Here is a 23,122-nt window from a genome sequence, read left to right as displayed (position 1 = left end):
TGCCATTTTTAGAATAAGTCATGAGGTCGATACTACCAACATAAAAATTTCAACAAAACGTAAATTAAAGGTCATGCTGCTAAACGCTGGGAGTCTAAATATGAAACTGCACTCATTGCAAGCATTCTTAACCCTGGAAGATGCTGAAATTTGTGCAGTCACATAAACCTGGTTCAATGCTGCAGAGAGCACCCCGGCATTACCTGGTTACTCATCCTCTCGTACATTCAGACCCCAAAATGTGGGCAGCGAAGCCAAAGGAGGTGGAGTATCAATATATATTAAAGACACACACACCTCCAAGCTGGTCAAACAGTATGACACACAGGAGACACTCCAGATGCAGTTAACCATTGACAAGACCCCTATTCAAATTATAGATAGCTACAGGCCCTCAAATTTGACTCCACCTACCTGGACCTCTTCAAATCTATCAAGATTCAACCCTTTACCCTGATCCCGGGTGACTTTAATTACCCATCCATAGATTGGAAAAACTACTCATGCCAGAAGACAAATGCCCAGAGATTCCTTAATTTTATCAATGCAGATGCCTTGGAAAAGCTAGTCGATACCCCCACAAGAGGTGATAATATCTTAGACTTGGTATTAACTAACATGAGTAACCACTGCAGCACCCCTACGGTATCATCCTCCCTGGTAAGATCTGACCATATAGCAGTAACTTTCGAAGTCACCATCTCCCCTGACCCCCCTCTAGCTAGGGTCACACAAAAAATTTTACAAAGCTGATACAACCACCTGAGGAATGGTATAAACAGCTTCACAGCCCCCTTCCCCAATGTAGGAACTGGCAGCAATGTCCAAAACTACACCGTCGTACTATACGGGCATTTATATAGATGCATGTAATCAGGAAAACCTGACAGGAAAAAATCCTCCTCCTCAAGGAATAGTAAACCTGTCTGGTGGACATCTGCAATAAATAAACTGTATAACAACAGGAAAAAGTTGCTGGCCAGGACCAAGAAGGAGCAGGTGCCCAATTGGAAGCAATCTCTCCTTAGCCTGAACAAGCAAATAAGAGCACTAGTGAAATCCTCTAAAGCCAACTTCATGTCCAAATTGGCCACATCTACTAGAGACAATCATCAGGCCTTATTCACATATGCCCGCAATCTCGAAGGAAGCACCCAGATCTGTTGTGGTAGTCAAGGACACCACATACACAAATGCTGTAGATATATAGCCAGTCTACTGGCTGACCGATTCAGTGAAAACTTCTCTCCTCTGTCCCTCCATCAGTAAATCAAGATATCCCCAGTACCTGCCCCTCCACCCTTTATCTCTAGGGAACAGGTTATCACTGCCCTCTCAAAGGCAAAAAATACAGCCTCCATGGGACCCGATAACATCCCAGGCTGCATTCTACATGAACTCAGGCATGAACTTGCAGCACCATTAGGCATCCTATTCAACGAAAGCCTGAGTACCGACTTTGTCCCAGCCGACTGGAGGACAGCCACTGTCATCCCTTTACACAAAGGTGAAGCGTCCAAGAAATTGCAGACCCATCAGCCTAACTAGCCTGATCTGCAAAGCCATGGAAAAGATTATCATGGACCTCATTAACAGGGACATTGGCAACCTCCAAACACTCGACCCCCCCATAGTTTGGCTTTGTCAAGGGGAGGTTGTGTCTGTTAAATCTGGTCGACTTCTTTGAGACGGTTATCAAAGCCATGGATGAGGGGAAGAGGGTGCACACCGCCTAGCTTGACCTGGCCAAAGCCTTCGACACTTTTCCCCACTCGGGCATAGTAGATAAACTCTCTCTCAACTAGGCATCAATTCATATGTTACCAGATGGGTAGCAAACTGGCTCACTGATAGAACCCACCTAGCCAAAATAGGGGAAGCCACTTCAAGCAGTATACCCGTAACAAGCATACCCCAGAGATCGGTCTTGGGGCCTCTGTAATTCGGGATATACTTCTCTGAGGTCAGGTCAAAACCAGTGAGCTATGGCTGACCAAGTTTGCAGATGACTGCAAACTGAGTGCAGTCATCAATTCCTCAAGTGATGTGGACATCCTGCAAGAGGTTCTCACCAAAACAGATGACTGGTGCCAGAAACATGGCCTCAAGCTGAATGCCAAAAAAATGTGTCGTCATCCCCTTTGGGGAAAGTGAAGTCCCCACATATTATCACATTAATAACAACATCCTAAGTACACAATCAGTAGTGAGGGATTTGGACACCCAGGTTGATAGCAACCTGACTTTTGACCACCATGTTGCTTCCATTGTACGGAAAGCTTTCTACATGGCCCACCTCATAAGTAAGGATATCTCATCCAGGGTCAAAGAAGTCATAACATCCCTGTATTCTTCCCTTATAAGGCCAATTATTGAGCACAGTGCCCTCTTCGGCATGTACCTTGCAAAACACATGCAGCAGCTGGAGAGACCACAGAGGTTCCTCACCAGGAGAATCCAGGGCCTCAAACATGTATCCTATACAGACAGGCTAAAAGCCCTGTCCCTCTACTCAGTTTCATATAAACTCCTCAGACATGACGTCTGTCTGGTATACAAAGCAATCTCAGACCCCGCCTTGATGGGATTGCTGCATATCCGCAAGTCACACTCCACTCGAGCAACCCGTACGCGCTACCCCAGCCTAGTCTGTGAAATCAATAGGACTTGTTGGCGGGACAGGTTTGTGTCCCAGAGACTCCCCACTCTGTGGAATAGACTCTCTCTCTCCATGTCAAGCAGAATATCTCATCATCCCTTTTTAAGCGCAACCTGGATAAATGGATGGGAAACAAAAAATACATCCCTGGGATTCCACCTGTGCCCCTGCTGGACAGGGACTTTGGGTGCTGACTTGTCTAAACATGGGCTAAACTCTTGGCTAGGCTTATAAGGGCCTCAGGGGCCAATAGCCTAGTAACCTCCTATGATCTTAGGAATACACACTAAATCTGACTGTAAAAGTTGTATAATTTTATACAAAAATAACTATGTTATAGGCCAACAGCCCTTCTCGTCACCTTGTATGACTGTAAATGGGAATAAGCCTTCTTTCTGCTCTCCAGTATTCTAAAGCTTGTTTAAAATTAACAGTAATTTTGCTCTTGCAAGTGATTCTAGCAGCCTGTTCTACAAATAGTTGTGAATCTGTCTCGTTCCAAAGTCCTATTCCTTCTGATGATATATTTAAAGTTCATAGTCTAAGGGCAGGGTTACAATAGCCTAAATGTAGTAAGGTCATTAAGTAGTTACCACAATAAGATTTAAAATCCAAGGTCAGTTTATCTGCCAGTATTCTGAAGCCAACATTAAACAATTTTAATACCTTTAACCTAGCTGTATGACGCACATCAGAGTACTTTGAAAAGCTTTTAATAAACACTGGAATGGGAATGGAATGAACCAATCTTGATGAATAGCCAAAAGATGAATTATAGTCCTGTATCAGCTGTACAAGAACTTAAATGATTCTACTAAAAGAAAAGTATTCATTGACAATGACAAAATTTGTCACATCAGAAACCTAAATTTTTAGTTTCATTAAATTTAAAGTTAAAATAATCTAAAATGACAATACTAGGATCATTCATTATTTTCAGAACCACAGATGTCTCCGTTTCTAAGTGGATTTAGTAGTACTGAATTTAGGCCACATAATACACAACAGGGTGTAGCAGCAAGCATAGTACCTTAAATAAATGCATCTCAGAAAGAGCCAGATGGTTGACTTAATCAATGTTACATCATTTTAGTTTAGAACTACTGCCATCTTTTGGTGGGGTAAATACTAAAAAGCATAACTCCAAAGAATGTGACCTAAGGAAGTCCCTGGTAAGTTTGTGACTACTCAAATGAAAAGCCATTAATGCAACCTGAAGGTGGTTGTACAGCCAGTGGTATAGCCAACATATGAATTAAATATGCATATTACAGTACATACAGGGATTTAACAAAACTGTGCAATCCAGTCAAATCCTGTCAACATACCGTGCTGACCAGAAGCTAGCTGGTCAAATAAGCACTCCCCAAAACTATATCAGATTAGTTAAATATGGCCTAGACTTCATGAAACCATGCTAGAAGTGGTCCAGTTGTGCATGTAGAAACCAAACCTTTGTATGTTTTAACTGAACAGCACTCAGAAATCTTGCTAAAAATACAGTCTTGAGACTAACTCGTCTGCAGCTTCTTTTCAAAATGATTAAGTCCTTTTATTTGGGAATATAATTAAAGCATCATGTCATTTTAAAGGCACATAAGTGAATCAAGGAAGGTTTTAAACAATCATACCAAGGCTAAAACACAGAAACCTTTCTTTTATAGAAGTGGAGACATCAAAAGTCATCATGTACCATACTGTAAGATTTTACTGTTTTTAAACATTCAAACATATAATGGCTTAGTCTTTGTTATTAAAAGTCTTGCTAAGAACAGCATGTCAGCTTTTGTTCTCGTAAGAGTGGTTAAATGAAATAAATGACTTGAAAATGGCAACTAACACTCTTAGATCTTCCACGACAACAATATTGTCAGGTATCAGTCTGATCTCAACATGGCATCTTCCCTTGTAGTTGGCATAATTATAAAATGCCTTCATTTTTCTCCACATTTAATCTACAAGAATGTTCAATTGACTTGGTGGAGAAAAAATATATATTTAAAATCTTTGCAGAATTATTAACTCTGGATTTACTTTGAATTTGTTTTAAGTCTTTCATGAAGCTTGCACCCAGAGCACTTTGATTAATGTGCCCCCCCTAAAAAAATAAAACATGCTAAGGTGCCAGAAACATATCATTTGTTTTATTCTATTTTAAAACTAAATGCTTGCAAATTCATCCAGTTTATCAAACTTTTGTAGATCACTGAGTAGATATTGTTTGCTAGGTGTGATGTGGAAGAAAAGCTATAGAGTGGAAAGTAATTAACATGAAAGTTTATGAAAAGAAAAGCTTCATCTTGGTGTGTGAGTAGGGCATGGATTCAGTTTCTGGCCTTAAATGTTTCTTGGAACCCTCTTTGTATTCAGGCATGGATGCTCTTTTTTGCTGTGATAACCAGCTCTTCTTTGATGCTTGGTCCATGATCCCTTTACCCAGTTTGTGATGACTTTCTGGCTGGGTCGAGGAGGAGAGGCATTTTGCTGCTAGAAAGGCTTAATTTTCAGCTCCAAGTGGTGTAAATTGTCCTTTAACAGTCTGCATACTGTAAGCATTCGTGTCATTCTGGAGACTTGTTACTTGGCCTGAATGTCGGTCTTAAATTCAGGGGCAGTTCCCCTCCCCCAGTTCCCAGTGGAGGGCAGGATTGAGGCTGAGGTCCACCTGGTGAAGCAGTTCCTGTAGGTTTGCTGCTTTTGTCCCAGTGTTGGAGATGTTCACATTTAGGATCTTGGACTTCATATTCAATAGGCTTGTTTGTTGGCTGTTGAGCTTTTTGGCCTAATTGTGTTATAGGTTCATAGGTTGGTACTGGGCTATCTGCCCGAAGGCATATATTAGCCCAGCCACGTTATGCGGTATTCACCGCCTCTTTAGTAGTTCCCTAGACCCTTGTACTAGCAGCTAGTACCCTTGGCCCCTATCTAGTAGTGCTGTTGGTGTGATCCCCGGTGTGAACTTTCTGTTACCCATCCACTCATCAAGGTTCCTCTTGAAGAGTGATAGTGAGGGGCTCTGTCTTATCTAGATCGGGACCCTGTTCCATAGTAAGGGAAGTCTCTGCGAAGGTAATCTATCCCTCCAGCATGTTCTATTCATTGTTGTGTTGAGGTTTATATCCCTAGAGCGTATAGCTCGAGTAGATTTGGTTTTGCTAAGATGGAGCATGTTCAACAATTCTGGGTTGGACATGGCTCTGTACGTTAGACAGAGATCGCCTCTGAGAAAGCGGTATGCAACAGAGAACAGTCTTAGCTTTGGCATTTATCTTTGAGTTGCAGGTAAATGGGTCTTCCCTGAGTTCTTTTGGGGTAAAATCTCCACCCCCCCATTCCCAGTTCTCCTGAAAGTGGTTGTTTTGGTCCCTTAACTTTTCTTTTCAGTTTCTTTGCTGGAAAGAGTGAGGGGGCCCTTTTACTCCTTGTATTACTGTTACTTTGTGGATAGAGGTTCCTCCAAGGCAACAGTGTTATCTGGCTAAATAAATCTGTGATATGTCTCCGTCTTGGGTGAGGGGAAAGGCATACAGTTGCCATTTCTGTCCTTCACATGTGGGCAGTTTTACTGTGTGCACCATTAGTTGCTTTTCCTTCTGTTGCTGCCTATGATTAGGCTTCCTTTCGCAGTAGCTGCCTACAGTGCTTGCTTTGTCTGCCCTTGACATACATGGTTTTTGCAGCTCATTGGCTTCTTGATGCTGTCTTCCCCAGATTTTATTACTGTGTCTTTTGGCAATCCTTTCTCTGTGATTCACTCTTCCTGGCTGGTTCTAGTGTAGTCTCATCTTCAACTTCTACCTGAAGGCTAACTACTTGTGATTCAGACCAGCTGCAGGAACTATCAGTGAGAGTCCTTAATGTTATGTAAAACTGGTTCCTTACTGTATTTGTTGATCCTTGCTGGGTCAGAAATACCTCCTGTCCTATCATGGCGTTTGCCCCCAGCTGGATTTGGCTGTTGGAAGTCTCAATTAGTTGCATAAGTATATACTTGCGTATCAGTTGATAGCAGTAAAGATACCAGATCTTGGGCTAAGTATATACTTTCATATCCGTTGATACAAGTAAGGGTGCCAGATCTTCACACAGTTTATTTGCAGGAAGGTGCTTGCTGGTAGCTAGGAGAAAACTGGTGGGGATGGGGGAGCGAGTTTGCTTGTGTAATTAATGCTTGACGTTATTGCATGCATTGTCTTAGGTGCATGTCTATCCTTGACCATGGGATCTTCTGGAGAAACAATTTTAAGATTGCTGATTGGTGGATAGGATAAATCAACCATAACATCTGGCAAGGAAGGTCCTCTTCACAGATTAACTGATAATGCTTAGAATATATCAGTTATTTCTCTTCTTATGAAGCACAGCTCCCTTTAGCTGTGATTTTTGCATGTCTTGCAAATGATTCCTAGTAAAGGATAAATAGGAGAGGTGATGGAGGGGAACCTGGCCTGCTGCCCCTCTGCAGAGCAAACTGAGAAGACAGTTTATCTTGTGATCTGAAGTAGTTACTTCATTTGATCTGCAACCTGTGGGTAGTCGGATCCGACCTCGGATCCGAACCGGCAGCTTTCCAAGATCCGAGCTCCTAGCTCCTCCCCCTACCCATAATCCCTTACTACCAACCACATTACCTCAGATCGTTTTTTGCCGCGACTAAAGACAGTTGCTTCATAGAGAAGAGCTCCTGGCCTGGTGAGATTGTTCTAATTATAGACTTGTTTTCTTGTTTTAAACTTGTGTGTGTGTGTTTTAAAAATCAAACCTTAAAAAAAAAAAAAAAAAAAAACTAATTTCCCGTTTAGTTTAACTTTATCTCTCCCCCTCCCCCCCCTAGTGTTTGGGTGTGTGTGTGAGAGTTTTTATGGCTGAATCTAAGGCCATATTTTCAAAATGTACTGAGCGTGGCCACAAGCTTTCCCCAGCTGATGGCCACACTCAGTGTGTTTTGTGCCTAGGGGCAGCCCATCTATCGGAGGCCTGCCAGATATGTGCGGCCTTCAACCCTCGGGCACTCGGGGACAGGAAGAACAAGCTGATCCTGGCGGGAAAACTCCCCCAGGAATCAGCTTCTTCTTCCTCTCCCAGCCGGGTTCAAGCTACTACTGTAACTTCGGCGCCGGCTACTCCATTAGCTGTACCTGGGACTCACCCTCCCTTATCAGGTACTAGCTCTGTGGAATCTAGTGCTTCTTCCCACAGGGAGAAGAAGCACAAGGACAGAGAGGGTCACAAATCAAAAAGGCGGGCCGAGTCTCATCCCTCGGCTCCGCCTGAGAAAATCCTGAAGTCCCCTGTGAGGGTCTCCGGATCCTCGTCCTCTCGGCTCCGTTCACCTTCTTTTTCTCCGGAGCCAAAGGAAGAGGATAGGTCTCCCTCGAGGTCTTCGAGGCGGCCCTCTCGGCCCGCCTCAACTGCCTCTTCGCAATCTACACGAAGCATCTCCGAAGCAGACATGGACCGGATGATGCGAAGATTTCTGCAGACCCAGATGCAAATGGGGATGCTCTTGCCTCCCTCCCCTTTGGGAGGGAGTGCAGCCCCCATTTTTGCCCCGATCGCTCCTTCTCCGACCCGTTTTCGGGTCTCAGAGTTGTCGGATCCAGAACTTTTCGGACCCGGGAATACGTCGGCGCCGATAGCGGTTGTGTCTTCGCCGACTATACCTTCGAGCTTGTCAGATACGAGCTCTCGGGGCCGAGGGTTGAGCATAGGATCCGAGGGGGTGGTTGTGTCTTCGGCGCCGATTGGGTCGGAGCGCACCACTACCTCGGGTCCGATTGCTTCGGCTCCGACCCCGATCCTATCCTCGGAGCCAGGGAGGTTACTTCCTCAGGCTGGGGACAGTGAATCTCCCTCTGCTTTTAAGGTAGTGGAGAGGGTACTGTCGAGGTCATCCAGGTCCCCGACCGGGCCTTCGGATCCACCCGTGCCCCCACTTTATCAGGGTCTGTCTTCGATCATCCGTCCATCTGGACAGCCTGTCCAAGCCCTCCAGTTGGTTCCTATGGAGGAACACCACCCTGCGGACGAGCCCTCTTTGGACAGTCCTGCCGAAGAGGCGCCTCGGAAGCATCTGTGCAAAAGGAGGCACCTGGACTCCCCCGAGTCCATTACCACGGATACGGATTTGGATGATACGGAGGGCTCCCCAGGGTCACCCCCTGAAGATGTCTCCTTCGGAGACATCATGGAAATGTTGCGTATAAGAGGGGGTTGGTCTGCCCAAAAGCCCTCCCTGGACGAGTCTGTATTTCTGGAGGCCTTTGAGGCAGGCCCATCTACCTCCTGGGTGTCCCCCCCAGCCGACCCCTTGGTGGATCTAATTACCACCAGGGCTTGGAAGGAGCCCGACACCGTGGAGCCTATCCCTAGATGCCCTGACAAGGTCCTCAGCCCTCCCTCTGATAGACCTTCTTGATCCAAAGGCGTGCCGGTTGATGCTATGTTGGTGGCGGCGACCACTAGGAAAAAACTTGCCCAGGAAAGTTCTTCGGTCCATCCGCCAGACAAGGAGTCCCGGTCATTGGACCGTATTGGGAAGCGGATGTTTGCTTCAGCGACCTTTGCCATAAGGTCACTGAACTGCATGGCACACACCATTAGGCTACAGCGTGACTTAATTAAGGAATATGCTGCAGCCCCTCCGGAGTCCATGTCGGTCCCAGACAAAAAGGATTTTGAGACGCGAATGGCCACTCTAAAGTCCATATCAAATACATCTATGCGGCTTCTTTCCCATGCCACGGAAGGAGCCGCTAGAGCTAGCGGAGCTGGAGTGGTCTTGCGACGTCACTCCTGGCTCCGCCTTTGCGACTTCACGGGACACTTTAAGGCATCCTTCGCGAACGCCCCTTATGACGGTTCGGCCTTATTTGGCTCAACAGTTCGCGACACGCTGGTCCAAAGTGAAAAGGATGGGAAGACGCTGTCGACGTGCCGGAGTCCGCTTCTCTAGCCCCCAAAGATCCTTCTCCAGGAATCAGAGGGGGCAAAAGAAGCTGTGGTTCCGTAAATCTCAGCAATCCCGTCCTGCTGCGGAAAACTTGTCCTCTAGAGGCAGAGGAGGACAAGGTGGACGCCAACCCAGAGGCAGAGGGGGGCTGCGTAACTTCGGGTCTAGAGAACCTTTCTCGGACAGACCCGCGCAACAACCCTGAGTGCTTGCCCGACTGTCCCTCTGTGGAGGCAGTTGGGGGGCGATTATCGGAGCACCTGTCAAACTGGGAGTCCATTACAAAGGATCGATGGGTGCTCCGGATTATATCCAGAGGTTACACTATACCGTTCACACCCCCCCCAAACCCAAACGTCTCCCCGATGTTCCACCCCATCAGAGGGAGTCCGCAGCTCTGGAAATTTCAGAGTTGCTAAGAAAAAGAGCCATCCAGCCCGTCCCCCCAGATCAGTCCGGATTGGGTTATTACTGCAGGTTCTTCTTGGTGCCAAAGAAAACGGGGGACCTCAGACCCATCCTAGACCTCTCGTCCCTGAACCTGTTCATACCCAAGGAAAAGTTCCGGATGGTCACCCTCCAATCTATTCTCCCCCTTGTGTGGGAGAACGACTGGATGTGCTCGTTAGACCTCAAAGATGCGTACTACCATATACTAATGGACAGACGATCCAGGAGGTTCCTCCGCTTCCGGCTAGGAGCCAGTCATTATCAGTTCAGGGTTCTTCCATTTGGCCTAACCTCAGCCCCCAGAGTGTTTACCAAAGTCATGGCAGTGGTTGCAGCCCACCTGAGACTCCAGGGCATCTAGGTATTCCCTTACCTAGACGACTGGCTCCTCATTGCCCTCAACAGGCATCTACTGGTTGTGGCGAGAGATTACGCCCTCTCTCTGGCCCGTCGTTTGGGCATTTCAGTGAATCTAAAGAAATCCTGCCTGTGCCCCACTCAAGCCCTAGAATTCATAGGGGCCAGGTTGGATACTCAGATCTCCAAAGTGGTTCTTACACCTGTCAGGCTGAACAATTTGTCTCTCCAAATCTTAGACATTTTTCGGAGCCCCGCTCCTCCAGCAGAATTAGTCCTGAGGGCGCTGGGGTCTATGTCAGCAGCGATCGGCCTTTCTCTTCATGCCCGTCTGCGAATGCGAGTGTTACAGTGGAATCTCCAGGTCCAGTGGTCACTATCGGTCCATCCCTTAGACATGACGATTCCCCTGAGCAGGGCGTGCAGACACTCCCTTCTTTGGTGGTTACAGGCTCAGGAACTCAAAGAAGGGAGACCCTTTGTGATTCCCCCAGTCAAAGCCACGTTGACCACAGACGCTTCTTGCCTCGGGTGGGGCGGGCATTATGCAGGCAAGTCCGTCCAAGGCACGTGGACTCCTCTAGAGACTGCATTGCATATCAACGTCCTAGAGATGAGGGCAGTGCTTTTGGCGTTGCAAGCTCTTTATCACCTTCTTCCTCTGGGGACTATTGCAATCCAGACGGACGACATGTCCGTTGTCTGGTATATAAACAAACAGGGACGGACCAGATCTTACCCCCTGTGTCGAGAAGCCATGAGAGTGTGGGAATGGGCGATTCCACCAAACGCTTTCTGATAGCAACGCACATTCCGGGACGGTCCAACGTATTAGCGGACAAGTTAAGTCGGGTATTCCTCAGCCCTTACGAGTGGTCTCTGAATCCTTCTGTTGCGAAGCAGATATTCCTCAAGTGGGGTCAACCTCGCTGTGACCTTGTCGCTTCTCCCCTAAACACAAAATGCAGCGATTACTTTGCGATAGTTCCCCCCAGAGGGGAATCCCCCAGGGACGCTCTGGTTCATGCTTGGCCGCCCGGTCTCCTTTATGCGTATCCTCCTCTTCCTCTGATGATGAAATTCATCCAGAAAGCCTGTCGGTTGGGGAGCAGAGTGATTCTCATAGCCCCATTCTGGCCTCGACAAATCTGGTTCCCCTTTCTGCAGTCTCACAGTGTGGCTCCCCCATGGATTCTGGACCCCCGACCAGACCTAATCTCGCATCCGACGAGATGCCACACTCCGAACCTGGTCAATCTCAGGCTTACGGCTTGGTTGATCCAGTTCCATTAATGGCTAGGACTCCCGGTATCTCGTCCCCTGTTAAAGCCATTCTGGTGGCAGCTCATAAGCCATCCACCAGAAAGCTCTACAACAGTAAATGGAAACGCTTTTCCATCTGGGTAAAGGAGAAGGAATTAGATCCATTTACGGTTCCTATTCCCACTATCCTGGACTTCCTGTCTTTTCTTTTCAGACAAGGAGCTAGTGCGTCCACCGTTAAGGTCCAGCTAGCAGCCATCTCTCATTATCACGTGGGGGATGGCGTAGATTCCTTGGCGTCAGCAAAAATATGCAAGACCTTTTTAAAAGGCATGTTTCTTTTAAAGCCCCCTATTAAGCCGGCAGTTCCTCCATGGGATCTTACCTTGATCTTACAAGCATTAACAAGACCACCTTTCGAGCCGGCGGCCTCAGTGCCATTGAAGTTCTTATCTTGGAAAACGGCCTTTTTGGTTGCTATTACTTCAGCCAAACGAGTCTCAGAATTACAAGCTCTGTGCATTAAGCATCCATACCTTATTTTTCACAAGGATAGAGTGGCCCTCAGGACTAATCCTTCCTCTCTGCCTAAGGTAGCCACAGAGGCTAACATTAATCAGTCTATTAATCTTCCTGTTTTCTTCCCGAATTTCCAAAACAAGGGTGAATACACATTGCACAAATTGGATGTACACAGACAACTACGTTTTTACTTGCATAGGACTAAAGATTTTCGCAAGTCAGACCAGTTGTTTGTTTCTTATGCTAAGTCAGCCATAGGCAAACCAATTTCTAAAGTGACAGTGGCAAATTGGATCTCTCAGTGTATTAGACAGGGATACACTTCATCTGGGAAGCCAGCTCCGGTTGGCGTGCGTGCGCATTCTACTAGATCTGTGGCTACCTCGACGGCTTTTTGGTCTAGAGTTCCGGTAGACGATATTTGTTCAGCAGCTACCTGGTCCTCTTCCCACACGTTCATTTCTCATTACAAACTGGACATGATCTCCAGAAGTAGGGCTTCCTTTGGCTCCGCAGTGCTTCGGAATATCCTTCCGTAGGGACCACCCAGGGTCTTAGGTAAGCTGGGGACTCTGTCCCACAGGTTGCAGATCAAATGAAGTAACTACTTCAGATAAAGAAGTTATGTACTCACCATAACGTTCCATCTGAGTAGATACTTCATTTGTCTGCAACCAAGCCCCCCTGCCATCCCCCGAACCTCGGTAAGGTATTGTTCCTTTGGAGATTTTTCTCCGTCTTTAGCCTATAGGGCAAAATAACCGATCTGAGGTAATGTGGTTGGTAGTAAGGGATTATGGGTAGGGGGGGAGGAGCTAGGAGCTCGGATCTTTGAGCTTGGAAAGCTGCCAGTTCGGATCCGAGGTCGGATCCGACTACCCACAGGTTGCAGACAAATGAAGTATCTACTCAGATGGAACGTTATGGTGAGTACATAACTTCTTTTTTTTTGCCACTTGATGTATATTTTCAGCCAGAGTAATAAAGGGGTCCAAGATGTGAAATTACCAATGCATCCAAACAAGAAAGAAGCTCTGTTTAATGAGTACTTACATCTATGATCCATATGTTAGCACAGCTGTTCTTTTGTTGCTTTATTCCTGTATGCTGAATTAACAGGATGTTTTGATATTATTTTGGGTTTGCCTTTTGTCACTAAAATCACGCTCATCCAAGTTTAACATTCTGGCAGGAATGGGGACAGGCATAGAGACCAAATAAATGCATATAGTTTGTTGTTATAAGGGTTGTGGAAATGGGTCTTTACAAAGAAGGTAACGGATTTTGATATCTTGAAGAAGAACCACAATGATGGTGTCTCTCACCTCACCTCCTTCATTACATTATTTAAATGGTCCAAGAAGAAAATCAAAAAGGATTGAAAAAAACATAAGCAGGAGATCAGCTGGGTCAGTCTTTATGCTGTTTTGCATCTTTTTGATCAGTTCATGAATGCCATCTATTGTGATTGGCCCCATGTTTGTTTGACTGTACTTCAGGGCCATAATGACAAATATTGGAACAACCTGACTAGCCATAACAGAGATATTTCCAACAAATATACATTTAGACCTCTAACTTCTCTCACACCACATCTTCCAAATAATGTTTAGTGTAAAAAAAAAAAAAGGCAATTGTGTTACTTTTATTATACAACAGAGCTCTTCATTCTATTACTGGAGTATGCTGTCTCACTGTCTCGCCTTCTTTTTCATGTACTGCAGTATAAAATTTAACTGGTGAGTAAATGTACTATATGAACTCCTTGTGATTAGGTTGTTTAATTATTTCTTGTGTCAAATATGTCAACATGTATTTGCACCATTGTTGAAATAGTTAACCTTGGTAATGCCTTTTATAATTGTAATGCAAATTATTTTTGTTAATTAATGCACATTTATTCACTGAGGAGCTTTCCTGAATGGCTCAGATGGATAACACAGTAAACAACATATGAATAAATTCATTCATGTAGTAGTATGCAGTTCATTTGCTGTTTTGTCTGCTTTAGGTTGAGGGTAGGATTTCTGACTGGGCCAAAACCTCTTATTGAAAGAGTTATTCTCCATATTCAGTCTTCATGTTTGCACACTAGTGCATTTACACAGGCAAGTATAATAGATATTTTACATCCTAAAATTATTTGTGGCTAATTATTATTGGTTCTGATAATCACCTTATTTATATCTAATTATTACTGATTCTAATAATCACCGTATTTGAATAACTTCTGAAGTCCATAGTAACATACAGAAAGAGTTATTATATTTAAGCAAATTATGTAGTCATTTAGAGCTTTAATTATGTGTAGATAAGCATAAGATTGCAAAAAAAGGATATTTATCCTTTCCTAAATTTACTTCATTGACTGTTGTTGTTCTTAAGGTTTTTTTTTTTTTTTTTTTTTTATAATTGATGTAGCTTTATTTTTTCCCTTTGTGTTTATGTGGGAATGTCCTTTATCTATTATTTAAGAAATAAATCTGGTTGATCGTACAGTTGCTACTGTGCAAGTGAGGCATACACTGTAGAGGTTTGCTCATGGACTAGTAATTTTAACATTCTTCTACGTTATTTCAGACCTCAATGAATGATTGGATTGATTCCAGATCACTTTGGCATTAACTTGTTTAACACTTACTTGTATAACAGTATGGTGATTTTCACATTATGGTGATTTGCCATAGAATCTTAATCATCTTCTTCTTCTTTCGGCTTTTCCCGGTTAGGGGTCGCCACAGCAGATCACCTGTCAGCTCCTGATTGGCTTTGGAGTTTTACGGTGTCGAGTTGCCAGCCTGGTGCCCAACCTTCCACAGAAGGCACACACAAGCACACACTCACACCTAGGGCCAATTTAGAGTGTCCATTCCACCTACAGCATGTCTTTTGGATGTGGGAGGAAACCGGAGTACCCGGAGGAAACCCACGCGACCAAAGGGAGGACATGCAGACTCTGCACAGAAAGCACCACAGCCAAGGATCGAACCGGAGAACCTCTTGCTGTGCAGTGGCAATGCTAACCGCTGCACCACCGCGGCTGCCCTCCATAGAGTCTTAGTGTAGCATCTTAAACTTTTCAGACTTTTTTCTTGTGAGTCATAAATTATCATGTCATCCTGAAATTTGAAACGTTATCATAAAAATGTTTGTAAACATGTTATTTTGTAATATATTTCCAGTTGAGGTAGGGACTCATCACTGATGGAACTGCAGTTTCACTAAAGTGCAGTGTAGCTGCTTCTTATAAATCTGTCTGAAGCAGATTTTCTACTAAGAGAAGCTGGGCTAGGAGAGCATGCTGAGCTCCAGTGCTATACAGTTCTATGGATTTGGACCTCTGTGCTCACTGTAGAAAAGTTTTCACATTCGATTGCTAGGAAGTGAAATATTAGATTGTTCACGTGGCTGCCATTTCATGGGCCAGGATCCTCACCAGCACTGTCTTTATTGCCCAAAAAAGAGTGTAATGTCACATATTGCCTTAAGTGCCATTTTTTCTAGACCAACCACCTGGAGTTAGAGAAAAAGGAGGTTAGAGATGCATCTATCCTTACTCAAAGTGTAGTTGATTGAGAGTGCATAGAACTTAGGATCAGCAGGAAAATTTCATGAATCAGCACTGATGCTGGAGAAAGTGAGAGAGTCAGAACATGAGGACACTACTCAGATACTCTACAGGTAAGTCTACTCTTGAAGTAGCCTTATGCATCTCATGTGCTGCCACTTTCTCCTCATGTAGTGCGGAGTTGAGCTTGTGCCAGCAGGAAGTGCATCCTCACCCCTTGCAGTAGATGTTCTTTTGTTTCACTGTTGCACTCATCACCTGTGGGTTATCTCTGCTGTGGTAGCCCTTGGCCAGCCCGAATAGCAGAGTCAATGTTTTTCTGCTTCGGCTGCTGTCGCTTGCTGGATGACGTCAGGTCATCAGTGCTATAAAGAAAGACAGCCGACACCATTACATCAGTCTTTCTTGCCATGGAGCCCGTAGTAGAAGCAGTTTCTATTGTGTTGGTCGGTCACTACCAGAGTTTGAATTACAGCTGAAAACGTCTAAAGCTAAGTACCCCATTGGGGATCCTTTTTTCTTGCACTAGCCGATGTCCGAAAAAGTTAACAATTGTCTTGCCTGTGGAAAGCGAATACCACACCGAGACTTCCATTCATACTGCGTCACTTGTTTAGGTCAGACCACAACGTCCCTCTTTGCCGGTTCTGTGCCATCTTTAACTCGAGAGCCATTCATCATAGAGCTCTTTTTGTAGCCAGGTATTTTTTGTCTTCTGTCTTTGCATTCCAAAATGGCGTCAGTCAGCCAACAAACCGTAGATATTCCAAAAAAACATAAGGCTAAAGATAGAGGCAAACCACAGAAGGCTAAGCCTTCCAATGACTCTACCACTAAGCAGGTTGTCGGTTGTCCGGAATTCACTGAGGTGCCTTCGCAGCCCCTGATGCCCGATTCAATGGTACATCTCTCAACTTTTACCTTCAGAGCTTGGGACAAAGCAAAAAAGTACTGTTTTTAAATGATGGCCGTGCTAACTTCCCAATATAATTTCCAGTTGTAGGAGAGATGGACCAAATGTTTTTGAAACAGATCTGTCTGTCCAAAATCTGGACAGTTGAGAGGTATGCTTTTAGGGATGCCTATATTCTGCCATGGTCAGATGGCCGTAGCATGCTTATACTGAATACCTGAGCCTGAGAGGTGGCTGCTAATGTTTTCTGGCACATGTTTGGCTGTGCAGCTCAAGATTAAGGACCCTTCTGTTAAAGTTTCCCACTGACTTTAGACTGAGAACGGTTCACTGGGTCCTCCTGCTGCAGCAGGCCCCAGGGGGAGACATAAATCGATGGTGGATGTATAAAATTTGTTTGATATTACAATGGGAGAGACCCTATAGGGTGTATGATTATACCCTTTAGTGAATGTGGCCAGAAGTAAGATAGATGCAGTCCTTTCCAACCCCAGCATTATCTCTGGTGTTCATTTTCCATCAGCTACAGAGTCTCTTTTCCTGACTGTTGGTGCCTTCCCATCATATTCTCAATCCTATGTCGATTAGTTGAGGCTAAGTCCAGCAATCTCACAGGTAGAATTAAGGGATGTATTGCCTTTTCTTCTTTGTCCAAGAAGGGCACACAAAGAGCCCAGAGACCCTCAAATTATTCATAGATGTGGACAATTAGTCCAGACCGTTAGACGAATGAAGTCTTCTGTTAACTAGCTTGTGGTCCTTTACTTCACCCTAGAAATACATTAGTGAGTTAGTGAGCATTTGAGGAAGGAGGAAGAGAAACCTTGGGTTATCCCACCAATTTAATTTGTGTTAAGGGATGCATTTTTAAACTTTCTGTACTGCTGATGTAATCCAGCCTTTGCCTCAACCCATTAAATTGACTTCTATGGCTTCCTTGCGATGACTGCAAAGGAGTCTGATCTGGACAAAGCTCATGTGAACCTTTTTAAAAGCCCATATGGATCTGGGGATCATACTTTCACCCTCATTCCAGAGTTTTGGGGTCCGCCTCTTTCAGCCTCAACACTCCTTCAACCTATGTCTCAGTCCTGATGTCCACGGTTCTGATACAAATCCCTATCTCCCCTTTGTTAGTGCTGACAGCTTAGCAGCCTGCAACACTGGCACCTGCCTTGATGTACTCAACACCAGTCTTCTTGGAGCCAAGTCTGTTTCAGACATGTATAAAAAGAGAGTAACGGCTTCAGGTAAAACCCAGGTGCACAAAACCAGAACTATATATAACCAAAAATACACCGAGGTACCACACAATAGCATCTTTATTACACAAAAAATAAGAACAGTGGTGAGCGCTTTCGCAAAACTAATTGCTTCATCAGACAAGAAAATAAAACACTCCATTGCTTATATACAGATGGAACCATTGACTCAATCACTGATGTCATAGGTCAATTAAGGCATTAAAGCTATATAACTTATAAATGTAGAAAAGGCTACATATAGAGAAAACTGCATATAAAAAACTGCATGTAAATGCATATAAAAACTGCATACAAAAACTACATACAAAAACTATATACAAAACTGTTGGTAAAAGACCTAAGTAATAGATATAAACTCCATAAATACTATAGCTATGAAAAATTAAAGGATAAAAATCTAGATCTAGTTATAAAATCTATCTACAATATGTATGTATAACTAAAAGTAGTCTATGTCTCTAAAATATGAAAAAATAGGTGCAATGGGTGTATGAGGTGCCTAAAATTAAACATGTTTGAGGCGTCTTGCTTTCAAGAAAGGAACCAAGGAAGTAGAGCCATTAAGGCCTGGATATTTATCTGCATTCAGTTTAATGATCCATCTCTGTTCACAGCTTTCAGTAAAATTTTCTATATCCCCTCCTCTAATGTTTTTGTGTATGCGCTGTAGCACAAAAAACTTAAAAGAATGTGAATTATCTGTATTAATAATATGCTGGGCGAGTGCATTAGTGGGTTTCTTATTTTTGACATCACGAAGATGTTCTAGAATTCTGTCTTTAAGAAATCTGTTCGTTTTACCTACATAAAACACCGGACATTTCTGACAAAAACAATAGTAAACAACATCAGTGCTCTTGCAATCAGCATAAGTATTAAGCTGCAACTGAAAATGCTTGGTGGGGTGGACATAGGTATTTACACTGTAAATATAGGGGCAGGCACTGCATGACCTGCAAGGAAAAGTGTCCTGACGTGAAGAAGGGATGGCTTTCTTAGGCATATCCTTGTTACATAACTGCTTCTTGAGTGACATATTGTTCTTGAAACTGAATAGTGGATCTTTACAGGTAATAACCTGCAACTGTAGTACCTCTTGTAATAAGTACCAATGTTTCTTAATTACGTCAACATATTGGTGGACGTCACTCGCAAACTGTAACACTACTCTAAATTCATTATGTGGCCTAGAGTTTATGTTAGATGGATTATTACATGGAACTACCTCGTTGTTGTTAAAATAAGGTCTACATTTAGTTGATCTCATATGCCATGCATCAGATGTAGTTTTATCAATTTCATCAGGTTGGTATCCTCTAGCTATAAACTCAAATTTTAAATTATTTAATGCTAGTAATGCATCCTCATCATCATCATGTAATCTTAATGTCCTATAAACTTGCCCTTTTAATACATTTCTCGGGATGTGCCTGGGATGCATACTAGTTTTGTGTAGGTATGTGTTTCAGACATGTGGGGTTGAAGCCAAGGGCCCAGGATCGGGTTCATCTCTGAGGTTATAGTAGCCATCCCTTCCAGATGTACCACCCAACCAACGAAGGGAAGCCGCAGTGGAGATTTGAATGCTGATCATAAAATGAGTTATCCAAGAGGTCCCACCAGACCAGAGAGGATCCAGGGTCTACTCACCATTCTTTTTTGTGCTGAAGAAAACCAAGACCCGGGGGCCCATTTTGGACCTAAGCAAATTAAATATCTTCATCCACAGACCAAGTTCCAGATGGTGACGGTGCAGTCCATGCTGTTACTGCTGAGGAAAGACAATCGGATGCGCTTGATAGAGCCAGTCACTACCAATTTTGGTCACTGCCCTTTGACCTCACCACAGCTCCCTGGGTGTTCAGAAAATGCAGGGCAATGGTAGCAGCTTGGCTCAAACTGCAGGGATTCCAGGTCTTTCAATACCTAGATGACTGGCTCCTTGCTTCGACTTGAAGAGCTTACTTGGTTCCTCATCTTCTCAGTCTGATGGTTCATAGGTTCATAGGTAGGTACTAGGCTATCTGCCCGAGGGCATTTATAAGCCTAGCCAGAGTGTGTCTGCTTTCGCCGCCCCATTGATTAATTAACTGAGCCTCTGTCGAGCAGAGCCAATGAAGTGATCCCAGGGGTGTATTTTCTGTTACCTATCCACTCATCAAGGCTTCTCTTGAAGAGTGTTAGTGAGGGCCTTTGCCTAATGTAGTTAGGAATTTTATTCCAGAGCATGGGGAGTCTTTGTGACAAGAATCTATCCCTCCAGCATATTTATTTATTGTTGTGGCGAGGTTTAGCTCACTATAGCACGTGGCTCGCAGTGACTTGGATTTCTTTAGGTGGAGCATGTCCATCAATTCTGAGTTGGACATGGCTTTTTAAGTCAGGCAGAGATCACCTCTGAGTGAGCGATATACCACTGAGTACAGCTGGAGTTTTTTCAGTCGGGCTGCATAGGACATATGTTTGAGGCCAGTAATCCTCTTGGTGAGGTGCTTTTGTTGTCTTTCAAGCTGTTGGAAGTGTCTTGTGAGGTACATCCCAAATGGGGCATTGTACTCTATGATGGGTCTGATGAGTGACGAGTAGAGGGGCACTATAACCTCTTTATTTCTAGATGTGAACCCCTTAGTAATTAGATGGGCCACATAGAAGGATTTCCTAACTACTTTGGCAATATGATTGTCAAAGGAGAGATTACTATCTACCTGGGTCTCCAGATCTCTTATTACCTCTTCTATATTAAGGGGGCTGCCTCCTATGTGGTAATTCGTAGGTGTTTTGTTTTTCCCAAACAGGATGATTATGCATTTTTTGGCATTTAGCTTGAGATCATGACTTTGACACCAGTTGTCTGTCTCAGTAAGGCCTTTTTGGAGGATGTCCTTGTCAGCCGGAGAGTCAGTTATGGCTCCCAGTTTCCAGTCATCGGCGAACTTGGTTAGCCATAGTCGTCCTGTGTTTGCCTGTACTTCTGAGAAATATATGCCGAACAGTAGGGATCTTTTTTCTGTCCAGTGGTGTATCACAACTCATCTGATGAATTTTCTGTTTGTCTTACAACATTTGTCATTGTTGCATTTCATGGTGGCTGTCAGATCGTGTCTGTGCAGGATGCCCATTTGTTTTTTCCCAGCCAATGGCCATGGACAATTCCCTCCTGGGGTGGGGGGCATTAAAAGGGAAGACAACACAAGGTACCTAGTCCAGTCAGAGGGCCATCTGCACATCAGTGTTTTGGAGATGAGAACAGTCCTCTTGGCATTGCAGGTTTTCCACATCTGTCTCCTTAAAGGTGTGATCTTCATCCAGATTGACAACAGGACAGTGGTCTTGTATGTAAACCAACAAGGGGGAAGTGATCCTGTTTCCTGTGTCGAGAGGCCATGAACGTGTGGCCATGGGTGATGTTCTCATAGTGCCTTCTGAGAGCAACATACATTTCAGGTGTATCCAACATTGCAATCTGTTTGCAACCCCCTTCAACAACAAATGCAGCAGTTTTTTCCCTGATCCCTCTCAAGGGACAGTCGCTGAGGGATGCTTTACTGCATGTTGGGCCCATGAATCTCCTTTATGCTTGCCCTCTAATATCCTTGATAATCAATGTTATAAAGAAAGCAGCCTGTTGAAGAGAGACAATATTGTCATATCCCCCTTCTTGCCCAGCAAGTCTGGATCCCCTTCCTATGGCTTCACTTATTGCAACCTTCTTGGGTTTTGGTTGCTGTTCCAAATTTGATTTCCTACCCTTCAGGCAAACCTCACCTGAATCTGGAATCCCAAAGGTTGACTGTTTGGTTCTTCCAGAGATCTCAGACTATCTGAAAGAGTCGTGCATAGCCTCTGTTCTCATTTTCTCAGAAGTCTTACAGCAGAAAAAAAAAACATGATAAGTGGAAAAAGATTTGCCATTTGGGTCATGTCAAAGGGGTTTGATACATTTTCTGCTCCATTAGATGCAGTTGTAAATTTTCCACCTGGTCTTTTTCAGTACTGCGCTAGCTACTGTATTATTAAGGTTGAGCTGGTGGCCTCTTCAAATTTTCTTGTTGGTCAAGACTGTCTGTCAAATGTTTTTTTTTAAGATTCCATACCTAAACCACAACAGGTAGCAGTCACGAAAACAGACCCCTTGCCACCAGGAGATCAATCCAAACACGTTTATTGTTAAAAAATAGTTGAAAGGCCTGCAGCCAACACCATAAAACGTAAACGCTTTAATCCACTGACAAAACAGAAAATGTGCGTTTTCGTCAACTTCTTGACTTCATCAGACAATCAGTACATCAAAATCACTCCCTTATATAACAGTTGACACCAATTAATTAATTAGAAACATTTTGAAAAATTCAAATATTTAAAGATACATCTTGAAATGAAGTGGAAAATATATGATGGGAAATATCATTTAAAAATGTCATTTAAAAATGCTGAGAATGCATAAAGCTAGAAATAGCTTTCTCATAAGGATGTATTCTTGATAAATATTTAAGTTTGCTTATATCTATCAGATATACAAGAACCATTAAAAACATTAATAAATCATTATAAAAAATGTAAATGTCCATGAAATGTTAATAAATATATTTAACAAAAATATCAATTCAACTCCAATGAATTATACAATAAATATTAATACTCATATAATGAATAAGAATTGTTAAAAATATAAAAATGCATATAAAAAATACTTATAAATACATTTCTCACATATATATTCAAGCCATGAAATGGACCTGTATTTGGTGTTATGGAGCCCTCTTGTGGTCAAATAAATTCATCATCACAGAAAGCAGATGTCCTTCATGGATGCATCTGCAGTCATAACAACTGGGTTGTCCTGTCGTCAGGCAGCCCTTCAGTCGGCCGGATTCCAAAGTCCGGGTCCGGCTTCGGCTGATGTCGCACTTCACCCGACGTCATCTCTGTTGGTCTTCGGGTATAAAGGCATCAGCCGACGCCATTTTCCTCAGTCTTTCTTGCCGCGTGGCGCCCGAAGCAGAAGCTGTTCGCAAGTGCCGGTCGGTCGGATCCAGAGATTACTTCTACCGAATACTACTTCGAAGACTTCTAAAGCTAAGTACCCCGTTGGGGACTCTTTCTTGCCTCAGCCGATGTCAGAAAAAGTTAATAATTGTTTAACCTGTGGGAAACAAATACCTCATAAAGATTT

General features: G+C 43.8%; 1 protein-coding gene across 1 annotated transcript in view; it reads left to right on the top strand.

Moving 5' to 3' along the window:
* LOC122792864 (kynurenine/alpha-aminoadipate aminotransferase, mitochondrial-like) overlaps positions 1 to 23,122 on the top strand; it is an 808,921-nt gene that overhangs the window by 512,987 nt on the left and 272,812 nt on the right. Inside the window, exon 7 of the mRNA XM_044060423.1 lies at positions 14,215 to 14,311. Coding sequence (XP_043916358.1) covers positions 14,215 to 14,311 — 97 coding nt within the window. The remainder of the gene's footprint in view (positions 1 to 14,214; positions 14,312 to 23,122) is intronic.

This window comes from Protopterus annectens, chromosome 2.part0, assembly GCF_019279795.1.
Source record: "Protopterus annectens isolate FY-2018-M chromosome 2.part0, PAN1.0, whole genome shotgun sequence".
NCBI classification, from domain to species: Eukaryota; Metazoa; Chordata; order Ceratodontiformes; family Protopteridae; genus Protopterus; species Protopterus annectens.
This window is presented reverse-complemented; position numbering and strand designations above follow the sequence as displayed.